Source organism: Suncus etruscus, chromosome 3, assembly GCF_024139225.1.
Source record: "Suncus etruscus isolate mSunEtr1 chromosome 3, mSunEtr1.pri.cur, whole genome shotgun sequence".
Taxonomy (NCBI): Eukaryota; Metazoa; Chordata; class Mammalia; order Eulipotyphla; family Soricidae; genus Suncus; species Suncus etruscus.
In genome coordinates, this window is record NC_064850.1 from 114,611,159 (window position 1) to 114,624,805 (window position 13,647).

Here is a 13,647-nt window from a genome sequence, read left to right on the forward strand (position 1 = left end):
AAATACAAGGAAAATTTACATGTATTAGCAATGTGCGAGGAAAAATTTAAAGGCTTTAGTTTTTAGATAATTTATATTTTGGATCAAGAAGACATGGTGTTATTGGAATGTCTGTAAGTGGGGAACATAAAAATGAAAGCTATTAGTAATTAAATGTAGATAATAAATAAGTAATAAATACTCATTGAATTTTTAAGAAAATGATCTCATATGATAAAATCTATTATTATTTTTAATAAAATGGGAGAAATATTGTATGGCCATCTATGGTAAGGAAATGTTTTTAGCTTTTGAAGTTTGATAGATAGAAAGAACTAGTGTAGACCTTAAGTTTTAATTAATATTTAGAATTAAGATTCTACTATTTCTTGGTGATTAGTAGAATCTCCAGCAATCTATTACTATGTGACGAAACAGTTCTAGTCTGTGCTGTCTATGCAAGGGGGCAGCTGTGCCAACAGCATTAAAAGCTATTAATGGAAATTTATATTTTATCTCTTATTTATTTTTGGTTTGGGGGCCCACCCAGTGATGCTCGGTTCTGGTTTCAGGGATCATTCCTGGCAATGTTCAGGGGACCATATGGGATACTGGGGGGTCAGCCAGCAAATGCCTTTCCCACTGTGCTATTGCTCTGGCCCCTATTTTTTGTCTTTTAATTTTAGCAATATACTAACTTTTCAATAGCACTGCTAAATATCTTGTTTTATATTTCACAGTCCTTACAATCAGATATTTATTTCCAATCCTAGTGGGATATTTTTGTGTTTCAATAATGAAAAACTTGGGCCTGAAAATTAATTGTAAATGATAAATGTCAGAAAATTTACCAATACTTAAAACATTTGTATTTTTCTTTCTAATTCAGCATCTAGTTTATTTTTACAATGCTAAACTCTTAGTGCTCTTTGATAAAGTTACTATAAGAGAAAAAACAATGAAAACTCAATTGTAGGGAAGCCCATGAAATAGAATATGAGTTTTTGAGAATGACTAGATTAAATGCAGAAGATCACCTTAGAATGTGCGAATGAAGTTTCTATTTCACTTTTTCTAACTCCTGCTACTAAAACTAGAAAGTGAAGGGAACATAGCCTAGAAATTCATGGGTTTTGATAGGACTTCTTTAAAGAAGTGGCCTCTATGTTTAAAGAGAATTGGGCAGAACTCAGAGATAACTTTCCTAGACTTGGATTAAGATCTTACTTTCCTCTTGTCCTTTTTTAAAAATATTACAGGACATTTAAACATCCCAAAATGCACAGAGAACAGTCAGCTCAAGTACCAAAGCATTCCGAGTAGAATGGAATACTTCATTTTTTGTGGTACAGAGTGAGAAATTTACTGTTAAACCACAGGGTTTGCATGTTCTAGAGTCTCCTTTAATTTTATTGAATATGTTATTTATTTATTTATTTATTTATTTATCTATTTTTGGTTGTTGGTCCATACCTGGGATGCTCAGGGGTCTCTGTTCATCATTGACTCAAACAGTGTCTGGAACTGAACCCAGGCCTCCAGCATACAAAGTCCAATGAACTCTCTCTTTTGCTCTGAACATGTTTATTTTTCTTTTTTTGCCATCATATAAAAATAGATTTGATTGGTCAATTGCTCCTGATATGAATTGCTAAAGGTAGCTGAGAACCAAAATATGGGAAGCAATTCTCAACAGGAAACTAACACTGATCCACTGGAAAATCGAAGCTGTTAGCAGACACCAAATCTTCAAGCTCCTGGCCTTCTCTTCTTTCTCTCTCCATTTCTCTTGAACAATACACTTTTAAACCCAGCAGAAGAACAAAAGGAAAAAGACACATTACCTGTCCACGCTGAGGGCACAGAGATTGAGGACTGTGATGCCCACTGAGGACTTCTGCAGAAAGGGGAACAATTTGCAGAGAAACACCCCAAAGTCGTTGTGATCAAAAGGCCAGCGTCCAGCCAGCAGCTGGAAAACAGGGGAGAGCAGGGTGAGAGGAGTGGGTGTGGGGTGAAACACAGACACTTCTATTTTTCTTCCACTTTGCACCACCTCAGTGTTACTTTCATTGCCCAGGGATGCTTCCCACTGATAGCAATTGGTCTGACCATCCTTCCTCCAACAATTAAAATGCCATTCCCTACCTTTTGCTTAAGATTTTCCAAGCAATGTTCAAGAGACCTGGAGGCTAATCCTCAGTCAGTTTGGTGAGACAGCTCCTCATATGTCTCTGTCAGGGCCATATGGTGCTACTCAGACTCCAGCAATACTGGGTAGCATCAGGATTAGTATTAGTATCCAGAGAGGCTTGAGTTACTGGTGACCACACTCAGCCTTGCTCATACAAGTCATGCCATTTCAGCCTAAGAGCTCTCTCCCAATGCTCTTCTCCATCATTGAGAGCCTCAGTGTTTTATTTGGAAAGAGGTAGTGAATGACACACAGAAGTATAGAAGAGATAAACTCATCCCCCTTTTTTTTGGGCTTTGGGTTGCACCTGACAATGTTCAATGTTTCCTCCTGGCATTACTCAGGAATATGTGGGATGTTGGGGATTGAACTGGGGTTGTCTGTGTGCAACACAAGCACCTTTCTGCTGTTTTATCACTCCAGCCACTTTGATAAACTTTTTGCTAGCACAAGAAGTCACATCACTGCTTTTCAAAGAGTCCCCCAGAGGATGACAGCTTAGCTGAGAGGTGGCAATCATATCATCTTTTCTTAACCCGAAGTTAAGCAAGTCATTTCCAAAGTTTGGCATTGCAAGATTCTAATATTGTCTAGAAAGCAGCCGGAACTGAGAGGTCAGTAAATGTGAAAAAAAATAAAATAAAGCAATTGAAATTGAGCTGAGTTTGCCAGCTGATAAACACCTGCAGATCCCTTGGATTGTGTGAAGGGGGACCTGCTGCTGGCTTTGGCAAGTGAGATGAGGAGAGAAACTTATCTCAGTGTAGGCTCAAACTCCCCTGCAGCAGGCAGAACACTCAGGGTGCTGGGAACCAGGAATCATCCTGAACAGAAACATAAGTCTGATAGGGTCCGATGTTGATCTAATCAGGGACTCTGCTCAGAGCTGGACTTTCAATAAGAACTCGGCTGCCTTCAGGGAGATGAAAGTGCCCCTGTAATCAATGGTGCCTTTTCAAAAGCAGAAATAGTATTGATTTCCTTTCTGATTTGTGCTTATCAAGTCAGAATTTCAACTTCCTCCACTCAATAGGAAATACTATCCTCTAACTTGATATGCTGTCTGGTGTGAGTGTGTGTGTGTGTGTGTGTGTGTGTGTGTGTGGTGTGGTGTGTGTGTTTTGGCTCACTATGTATTGCTATAATAACTCTAAGCTGAATTTTACATTTCTGCTCTACTGTTTCTTAAAGATGAAGTGAAAGAGTGAATGCTGACATGAATTCATTGAAATTGGGTAGAAGTCAGATTTCACAGATAAAAATCAGGACTGAGATTTTTGATAAATCACAGAACTCAAAGGCTCTCTATTCTATTCTTATTCTTACTGTTATTGTTATTTTGGTGTTTGGCCATACCTGGAATTGCTCAGGATTTATTCCTGACTGTGCCAATCAGTCACTCCTGGTGGTGAGGTCTGGGGAATGATATGGGAGGCTAGGGATCAAACTGGGCTCAACTTGTGCAAGATAAGGGATCTAGCAGCAGTTCTATCTCCCTGGCCCATTTTAGTTCTATTCCTGTGGTTAATATCATGAACTACTTCATTTCTGAAGTTTCCTGTTTTGTAGTTTTGCAGCTACTGCTCATCATTTGGAGGAGTTTTCTAAAATGCTGTTTCCTTCCATCCAATATTGCCTTTGGTCGCTTTTCTGCTCTCACACTGACCAAGCTTGATGGGTGTCTTCTCAGAACTTCTCAGAAGTTTTTGTTCAAGGACAATCTGTGAGATTCTCTCCAGAAGCACTACCCTTCACTCAGACTGTTCATGAAGCTAACAAATAATTATATAAGGGCTGGACTGCTGGTCATTAATGTTTGATGCAAGTAAAGGCATTAAACACTATTTAGGCTGTGAATCATTCCCTCTTAATAATGAAAATGGCTTTGCATAGAATGAGTTTTTACTATTGTGGCTGGGATCTATAATTCTCTTCTAAATATAAGATGATTCATGCTAAGATTCTATTATGGTTTATTCATTCCCAATGGATCCATAATGGTGGATCTCCCAGGCCATACATCCAATAAGAAAAGAAATGGATGCTTCTGGCTTGGTAGGGGAGACTTTGAAATCCTATGAGGAGGCTAGAGCTAAGAAAATAATGCAGGGAAAGGCACAACTCAATGTGTGTTGTTCTAGGCCCTTCTGATATATTAAAATCTCTCCTCTCCCATTTTACATTTCTTTAAGCTTTTTTTTTTTGGGGGGGGGGACTATACCCTGCAGCACTCAGGGGTTACTCTTGGCTATGCACTCAAAAATTGTTCCTGACTTGGGGGACCATATGGGACACCTGGGTTTAAACCGAGGTCCATCTTGCATGCAAGGCAAGTGCCCTACCGCTTGGCTACCACTCCAGCCCTAAGCTTTTAAACTTTAGCAAGGTGTAAGAGAGGAGAAGAAAGAAAGAGCTTTTGAAATTGGGGGCAATGAAGAGAATATAGGAACAGTCTTTTCTTTGACACAAAATGATGTTTTGTTTGGGTTATTTTTGTCTTTCTTTATTGGAGACTTCCAAACAGGTGTTCAGGATAACTGGGGACCCCACTAGTGATTCTTAATCATTAGAGCAGTGGTTCCACACAGGAGCCCAAAGATGCGTACTATTGGGCTCTGTATACCCAGGGGGTCCCCAGCACAGCTCAGGAATGAAACTCTGATAGGTTGCCTGCTAAGCATGAACTCTTATCTATTGAACTATCTCCCACTCCTAGTTACTTGCTTTCCTTTAGTAATGAACATTGGTTCATCCTGGTTTCTAGAAACAATAAAGAATGAAATCACTGAAGCAAGTGTTCAGGGAGCCTTCCTGAATCTATAGCTGTCACCTTCAGAAAGAATGAAAGGACAGAAAAAGCCAGGCTGGAATCATAGTACAGCAGGGAAGGCACTTGCCTTGCACATGGCTGATCTGGGTTCGATCTCTGGCAACCCATATGGTCCCCTGAGCCTGCCAGGAGTGATCCCTGAGAGCAGAGCCAAGAATAATCAACTCTGATCACCACTGGTTGTGATCCAAAAACTAAAAGAAAAACAGTTTTAGGGCTTCCAGGAAAGCTAGGCTATGTGTGGTTGGCAGACCACTTTCTGCTTTCTTTGGCTGTAAGGTTCTTTCTTGAAAGAACCTTATTCATGTTCCCATCTCAGGTAGGCCCTATTTGTTAATCTCACTTGGCCAACGTCTCCTTTCAACAATGAAACACAAAGGAAACCAGAAGAGGGGAGGGAGGGAGAGAAGGGGGGGAGGGAGGAGAGAGAGGGGAGACAGAGGGAGAGAGTGAGAGAGAGAGTGAGAGAGAATGCCTCTTTTCTGTTATTTACTGACATTTAACATGGAAAATGCAGGTTATAATGTGGCAAAAAAGGAGAAACTATGAAAACATAATGAAAATATAAGTTTTCCTTCTAATCAAGGACCCTAAATTCTCCACACAAAAGGCAACCACATTTAATTTTTTTAAGGTGTTTTTTTTGGGGGGGCCACACCCATTTGTCGCTCAGGGGTTACTCCTGTCTATGCGCTCAGAAATCGCCCCTGGCTTGAGGGGACCTTATGGGACGCTGGGGGATTGAACTGCGGTCCGTCCTACGCTAGGGCTTGCAAGGCAGACACCTTACCTCTAGCGCCACCTTCCCGGCCCCATTTTTAAGTTTTTATTAAGTTTTCTTTTAGAGAACTTCTGCAGGACATGAAAGCCTCAGCCACTTTGGAAAACAAGTGGGAGCATATGGAAATAATGCAGATGATCTTATCTGCTTTTAGTGCTAGTAATAGTGTCATTGACAGTTGTGAGCTTTCTTTCCTGGAGCACTATACTGGTAGACAGTTCCATCACCTGATTCAAAGGCTTTGATTATTATTATTTTTTGGTAAGTACATTAACACATTTTTTTTGTTTTTTGGTGTTTGGGCCACACCCGGCAGTGCTCAGGGTTACTCCTGGCTGTCTGCTCAGAAATAGCTCCTGGCAGGCATGGCGGACACCAGGATTTGAACCAACCACCTTTGGTCCTGGATGGGCTGCTTGCAAGGCAAACGCCGCTGTGCTATCACTCCGGGCCCCATTAACACATTATTTAAAAAAAATTAAAGTATCATAGTATACAAAGTTATTCCTATTTGAGTTTTAGACATACTGTGTTCCACCATCAATCCCACAACCAGTGTTTCTTTCCTCTACTAGTGTCCAGGTCCCCTCTCACTCTGGCCACCACCTTGACTGGCATGTATTTCAGTTTGGGTGTTGAAGTTTGAATCTCTGGTCCTCAGTGTCATGGACTCTGTGATTTGGATATTTAACTCACATTCCTTTATATACTCATGGACTTGGATCCCCTATCCCTGTTCCTCATTGTTTCCCATCTACCTTTCCTTCAATACCTTAATTTCTTTCCTTTTTTGCCCTTTCTCTTCTCTGTATCCTAAGACCAAGGGTAGTCTGGGCACCCCCACTTTCAAACATTGCATTCCGTCATCCAGCTTGGTTTTCTATTTTTCAAAGCATATCAGTTAAATAATTTAGAATGGATAGGAAAAGATGAGTCACTCCCGAGTCTGTATCCAACACATGACAAAAGATCAATTTTATGTTAATATGTTACTCTCAATGAAAAGGAAAATCAATTAAGTATGAGAAGAAATGATGGTTTAAGAGTTCATATGGCATTTGACACAGCCAGATCTCTATTGCTCTATTTTTTTTTTTTTGCTATAAAAGGACCTGTACATTAAACAATTCTCTTACTTCTAACTTCTGCAGGTATCACACAGCACATAGTAAGTCTTGTGTAAAGTAATGAGTCCAGTTTAATAAGGGCACTTTGTTCCTAATCCTCTTGTAGTTTACTTTATATTTAAATGTCATTTATTTTGTGGGTCAGAGAGTTAGTACAGCATGTAAGTCACTTGCCTTGTATGTACCTGATCTGGGTTCAATCCCAGGCGCTGCTACAGGGAGGAACCATCTAGCCACTGGAAGGAACACAACATGGCATGTTCCACACACCCTCCCAAAATCACACAGGAAAGCCCTGAGCAACCAGGAGATTGACAGCAGCTCATAAATGCAGGGATTTTTCTCTAGAAGAAAGGGGAAGTCCTTGGTCCCCACATGAAAATCAAAGTGCTACAAAAGGCCACAGGTTAAGGCAGACACTGCAGCCACCTACTGATGAGCCACCAAGATAGAGAGAAAGTCCCATGTTTCTCTTGTGGGGCAGCAGAGTTCAATGGCTTAAACTGAGACAGCATCACCATCACATAGCACAGCCTACTGCAGTCCAGAAACAGAAGAAGGGATCAGCTGGTAGCAATGGAAACCTCACTAACAATGAAGAACAGTATTTTTTGGAATGGGTTGTGGGACTTGAGTTATACCCAAGGATGCTCCAGGGTTATTTCTCTGGGCTCAGAGATGATCCCTGGTAGTGCTCCAGGCAACATATGATCATTTATGGTAAAGGGCTTAGATTAGATGAAAATGGAATCGCACAATAGATAGGCTGCATTTTTTTAAACCAATAAGAACCAGATTATTTACCTGAGAACTCAGTCCCAGGCTACATGAAGAATCCCTTGGCTTTAGAAGAACGTGATCCCAAAGCAAGGTGTGTTTATTACTAGTAAAGTAATAGCTATGTGGTCGGGATCTTTGGTATTTATGTTCTCTGTACCTTTTTATGTTTTTGAGAACATAGACAACAATGAGGAAGAAAGCAAAATATGCAAAACAAAACAAACCCCAAAACAAACAGACCCCCCAAAACAAAACCCAATGGTTGATGCACAATTTGTGTCCCCAAGCTCATATATATTTAGCTCCTGGGCCAATTGCCTGAGTGGTCACAGCATGTTCTTTATTCTAACTTTACACCCAGTGCTATAAACTTGAGCTTTTATTGTCTTTAGCCCAATGCACATTCAAAGCTACTCATTAATAGGATCCCGGAAGAGTCATAGTTTTTAATTGTGGCTATAAACTAGTCATTTAGGGAACTTAAAAAATCCCAGGGCTGGGCTAGACCCTTTGATTGGTGCTTTTCATCTTGGGATGATTTTGTTCCTGGAGGGCATTTGACAAAATCAAGACATTTTTTGGCCATTACAGCTGGCAGAGAGGCTACTATGTTCAGTTGGTAGAGGTTAGAGTTATAGAAAGCATCTTGCAAAGCACAGGAAGGAATTCCAGTGAACAATCAAGCAGTCCCAAATGTCAACAATGTTGAGGCTGAAAATTATGAACAAAATCAATAAACCAGAGTCTTCAGGACTGCTTTGGGCCATACCAGGTTGTGCTCAGGGCTTATTCTTGGCTGAGCTCAGGGCTTACTCCTGGCTGTACTCCTGGAGTCACTCTTAGCAGTGCTTGGCGATCACACATGGTGCTGCAAATTGTGCTGAGGTCAGCAGCATGTGAACACCTGCACTCTTTCTAGCTCTCTGCTTTCAAACTTTTTGTTTGGAAGATGTGAAGTACCTATACAAAGAAAACTAAAGCCCTGCTCCAAGAAATAAGAGAGGACACACAGAAATAAAAACACATACCCTGCTCATGGATTGGCAGGATTAACATTATTAAAATGGCAATACTCTCCAAAGCATTATACAGATTTAATGCGATCCCTCTAAAGACACCTATGACATTCTTCAAAAAAGAGGATCAAACACTGATGAAGTTCATCTGGAACAATAAACACCCTCGAATAGCTAAAGCACTCCTAGGGAAAAGGAATATGGGAGGCATTACTTTCCCCAACTTTAAACTGTACTACAAAACAATAGTTATCAAAACAGCATGGTATTGGAATAAAGACAAACCCTCAGATCAGTGGGATAGGCTTGAGTTCTCAGAGAACGTTCCCCAGACATACAAACACCTAATTTTTGACAAAGGAGCAAGAAATCCTAAATGGAGCAGGGAAAACCTCTTCAACAAGTGGTGCTGGCAGAACTGGTTAGCCACTTGCAAAAAAGCGAACATAGACCGCCCAGTTAACATCATGTACGAAGGTAAAATCCAAATGGATTAAAGACCTCAATATCAGACCCGATACCATAAGATATATAGAACAACATGTAGATAAAACACTCCATGACATTGAGACTAAAGGCATCTTCAAGGAGGAAACTGCACTTTCCAAACAAGTGGAAGCAGAGATAAACAGATGGGAATACATTAAGCTGAGAAGCTTCTGCACCTCAAAAGAAATAGTACCCAGGATACAAGAGCTACCCACTGAGTGGGAGAAATTATTCACCCAATACCCATCAGATAAGGGGCTAATCTCCAAAGTATACAGGGCACTGACAGAACTTTACAAGAAAAAAAAATCTAATCCCATCAAAAAATGGGGAGAAGAAATGGACAGACACTTTGACAAAGAAGAAATACAAATGGCCAAAAGACACATGAAAAAATGCTCCACATCACTAATCATCAGGGAGATGCAAATCAAAACAACTATGAGGTACCACCTCACACCCCAGAGATTGGCACACATCACAAAGAATGAGAACAATCAGTGCTGGCAGGGATGTGGAGAGAAAGGAACTCTTACCCACTGCTGGTGGGAATGCCATCTAGTCCAACCTCTATGGAAAGTGATATGGAGATTCCTCCCAAAACTGGATTGAGCTCCCATTTGACCCAGCTATTCCACTCCTAGGGATATACCCTAAGAACACAAGAATACAATACAAAAATCCCTTCCTCACACCTATATTTATTGCAGCACTATTCACAATAGCCAGGCTCTGGAAACATCCAAGATGCCCTTCAATAGACGAATGGCTAAAGAAACTGTGGTAATATACACAATGAAATATTATGAAGCCATCAGGAGAGATGAAGTCATGAAATTTTCCTATACATGAATGTACATGGAATCTATTATGCTGAGTGAAATAAGTCAGAGGGAGAGAGATAGATGCAGAATAGTCTCACTCATCTATGGGTTTTAAGAAAAATAAAAGTCATTTTTGCAACAATCCTGAGACAATAAGAGGAGGGCTGGAACTTCCAGCTCACTTCATGAAGCTCACCACAAAGAGTGGTGAGTGCAGTTATAGAAATCACTACATTGAGAACTAACATAACCATGTAAATGAATGAGGGAACTGGAAAGCCTGTCTAGAGTACAGGTGGGGATGGGGTGGAGTGGAGGGAGATTTGGGACATTGGTGGTGGGAATGTTGCACTGGTGAAGGGGGGTGTTCTTTACATGACTGAAATCTAATCACAATCATATTTGTAATCAAGATATTTAAATAAAGATATTATAAAAATAAATTAAAAAGAATAAATAATGCAAATAATAATAATTAGATAATTAGAAAACAGAAATAAAAACCATTAACTTTCTATCAAAATAAAAACAAAAAAAACTTTTTGTTTGCGGAACAACCCAAGGATGTGTTTGGGGCACTTTTCTGTGATAGGAATAAAACCGGAATCTCTTGCATGTTCATTTAACTCTCTCCTTGGCATGATTCAGTTGTCTTTGAGACCCCCAGATGATTGCACTGCACAGGCTAGTCATTCTGGCTTCAGAGCCGGAGCTCTCATGTGCTGCAGCAAAAAAAACCATTTTGGGGAAAGTCCAAATAGATTCCTGTGCCCCATTCACAGATGATCCTGAGTGGGCCTAAAACTGGCCATTTTTATCAAGTTTGCAGGCAATTCCAAGATGATATGTGATAGCCAAGAGTCAGCTAATATAGCAGAAAGAAATAATTCAGAAAAGAAAGAATAACAGTGTTGGGGCCAGCACTATTGTGTACCCCATTACTTTCTCACCTCTGTGGTCTGAGAGGCATCTGTTTATACATTATTTTCTTTTTTGACACACCTAGCTGTGCTCAGGGATCATTCCTGGCAGATCATGGGGACCAAATAGGACCCTGGAAATCAAACAAGGGTCAGTTGTGTGTAAAGCAAGCACTCTATCTACTGTACTACTGCTCTGGCCTAAAAGTACCTAAAGGTTCAAAAGCACTAACTAGTGGCCTAACTGGTACAAAAAAAATCATCAAATAATGGTGCTTGGTTCAGCATTGAATTGTCTATAATGATGATGAGGACACAAGTCAATTCCCAGTGAGGACCACTCTCTATATTATGTTTATATGTTTTGCTCCTTCTGCTTGGATTTTTTGTAGGAATCCCGATTTTGACTACATGGTGCCAACATGAAGGTTTATTGGTGTTACTCAGAAGATTGTGTGGAGTGGGGTGGGCTGGAGTGGGATGTTGGTGGTGGTGATGGTGTTGGTGGTGTGTGTGTCTAATGAAAGAAGAATATTTTGCTTTGACTCTTAGGTGCTTGACCATCCTTGATCTAGAGGTGAAATGACTGTGTTGGAACCAAATGAATATATGCACAAATGAAAGGTAATAGTAGAAATATTTGGGTCATTATTAACATTCAGTGTTTTTTTTTTCATGACAAGAAATGGGAGATAGAAACTTAACTCTTGTTATAATAATTGGTTTCTAGTCAAATTGGTTTTATTATCTATAATTTCTCTTGAAGAGTAAAGAGGACATTAAGAGAGTATTTACTCTATGTATCCATCATGGTATAGAAAAATACTCAGTCTCACTAATAGGACATGACAAACCAAAGTTAACCTTTCCCTAAATTCAAATTGGATTATGAATTTATAAGACTTAGATTCAAGGACAATATTGACCTGTGATTAATTGTGAGGCCTTGGCCAAGAGACCCATGGTAAGTCTCATTTCTTTTTTTTTTTTTTTTTGGTTTTTGAGCCACACCTGGTGACGCTCAGGAGTTACTCCTGGCTATGTGCTCAGAAATTGCTCCTGGCTTGGGGGGGACCATATGGGATGCCGGGGGATCGAATCCCAGTCCATCCTACGCTAGCGCTTTCAAGGCAGACACCTTACCTCTAGCGCCACCTTTCCGGCCCCAAGTCTCATTTCTTTATGTGCTAAGTAGCATGATCTGTTGCCAGTTACAGTGCCTGGTACTATTTGGAGATGGACATAGAACCAGGTATGCGAGAAAATTCTGCAGCTTGATGATTACACACCACACAAATGTGAGCTATTTGGACAGTCACAGTTGAAATTGTTAACTGGCAGGTACCATTTTTGCATGACTTAATAAATAAAGGAGAAGTCCAATGAATTCACTCTCTTAATCCAGTCCAGATGTTAAGCTTGCTGCACTTTGGATGCCATTACTTGGACATTAGTTTTGCTATCATCAGGTTATCTTAATAATGGAATGAAATAAAATGAATTGCACATTTTTCTTTGTGCTAATTTTCCTTCCACCACATCTGGGGGAAAGCAAAGAAATTTTCTTCCTACCTTTATCTTGTTCCAACCATCCCAGACACGGATGAGGATGTTAGGAGTACATCCTGTAATGGCTAAAAACCTCTGAGAAAATTAAATATTTTCTTTCCCTCAATCTGAATTATTGGAGGTCACTAGGAATTGGATGTGAGGGATCAGGTGCCAAGCTTTAGAAAGTGGGTCCTGGGGTTTTCTTTTAGGCTGGAATGGGGAAATTGGTCCATAATCACATCAGCACAAACAAAAGCATCTCCTGACAGCACAGACGGAAATGATTATAAACGCTCTGATGTCCAGGACAGGCCTCTAATGAAAACATGGTCTCTTGTTGGTGCAAATCTTATGTCAAATACAATAAAACCAGTAAATCATTTCGCATGACAGAGAATAGAGTTTGCTCTTCCCTTCTGCTTTAATTGCTCCAGGACTGCATTTAATCCTGAAATAATTTGAAAAAGGAAAAAGCTAACTTTCATAGAAACAAATTGAATAAAAACCATGGCTTCCTCCTAGTCCACACCCCTTCCCTTTTCAAAGCTCCTCATGCTTCCTGATCCAAGTTGGAGCATATGACAAATGCAGAGCAAAAGCAAGACCTCCATGAGAGTTTCTCCATGCAGACACTGCGAACCTTTAGGGATGTGCAGCTGGGACATGAAAACGTGAAAGTAGCTGCAATCTTTGAAATCAATGTGCTCCTTTTCACATGACCTGAGCAGTTTGGTGGGACACACAATCCTCAGTTTCCTATTTTAGAAGAGAAGACAGTGATGGTAGCTGCTTTGGTAGATTAGAGGCTTCCTGTCACTCCAAAATGATGACATCTTTACATGAAAAATTACTCTGGGAGATTAGAAACATCATTACCACTATACATCTGGATATTTTTGGAAACTTTTGCGCCCCAAATAGCCTATCAACAATGCCTGAGCCAGGCCATTATGACAATGTTCAGGTGTAAGATCCCACTGCATTACAAGATTTGTGTGCTCCTATCTCTATTAGATAAGAACTTGCCTGTATGTATAGTATTTTCACATTTTAATGTGCCTATGCAAAAGTGGAACAATGTCTCATGGTGCATATGGGACCGATGGAACAAGTCCAACAATCCAGAGGGAAGTCATTTTTAAAATCAGAGTTTGAA

At 40.2% G+C, this 13,647-nt stretch overlaps 1 protein-coding gene across 1 annotated transcript in view; it reads right to left on the reverse strand.

The window, feature by feature from the left end:
* Positions 1–13,647, reverse strand: part of EDNRA (endothelin receptor type A) — a 64,694-nt gene that overhangs the window by 24,176 nt on the left and 26,871 nt on the right. Inside the window, exon 3 of the mRNA XM_049770089.1 lies at positions 1,824–1,951. Coding sequence (XP_049626046.1) covers positions 1,824–1,951 — 128 coding nt within the window. The remainder of the gene's footprint in view (positions 1–1,823; positions 1,952–13,647) is intronic.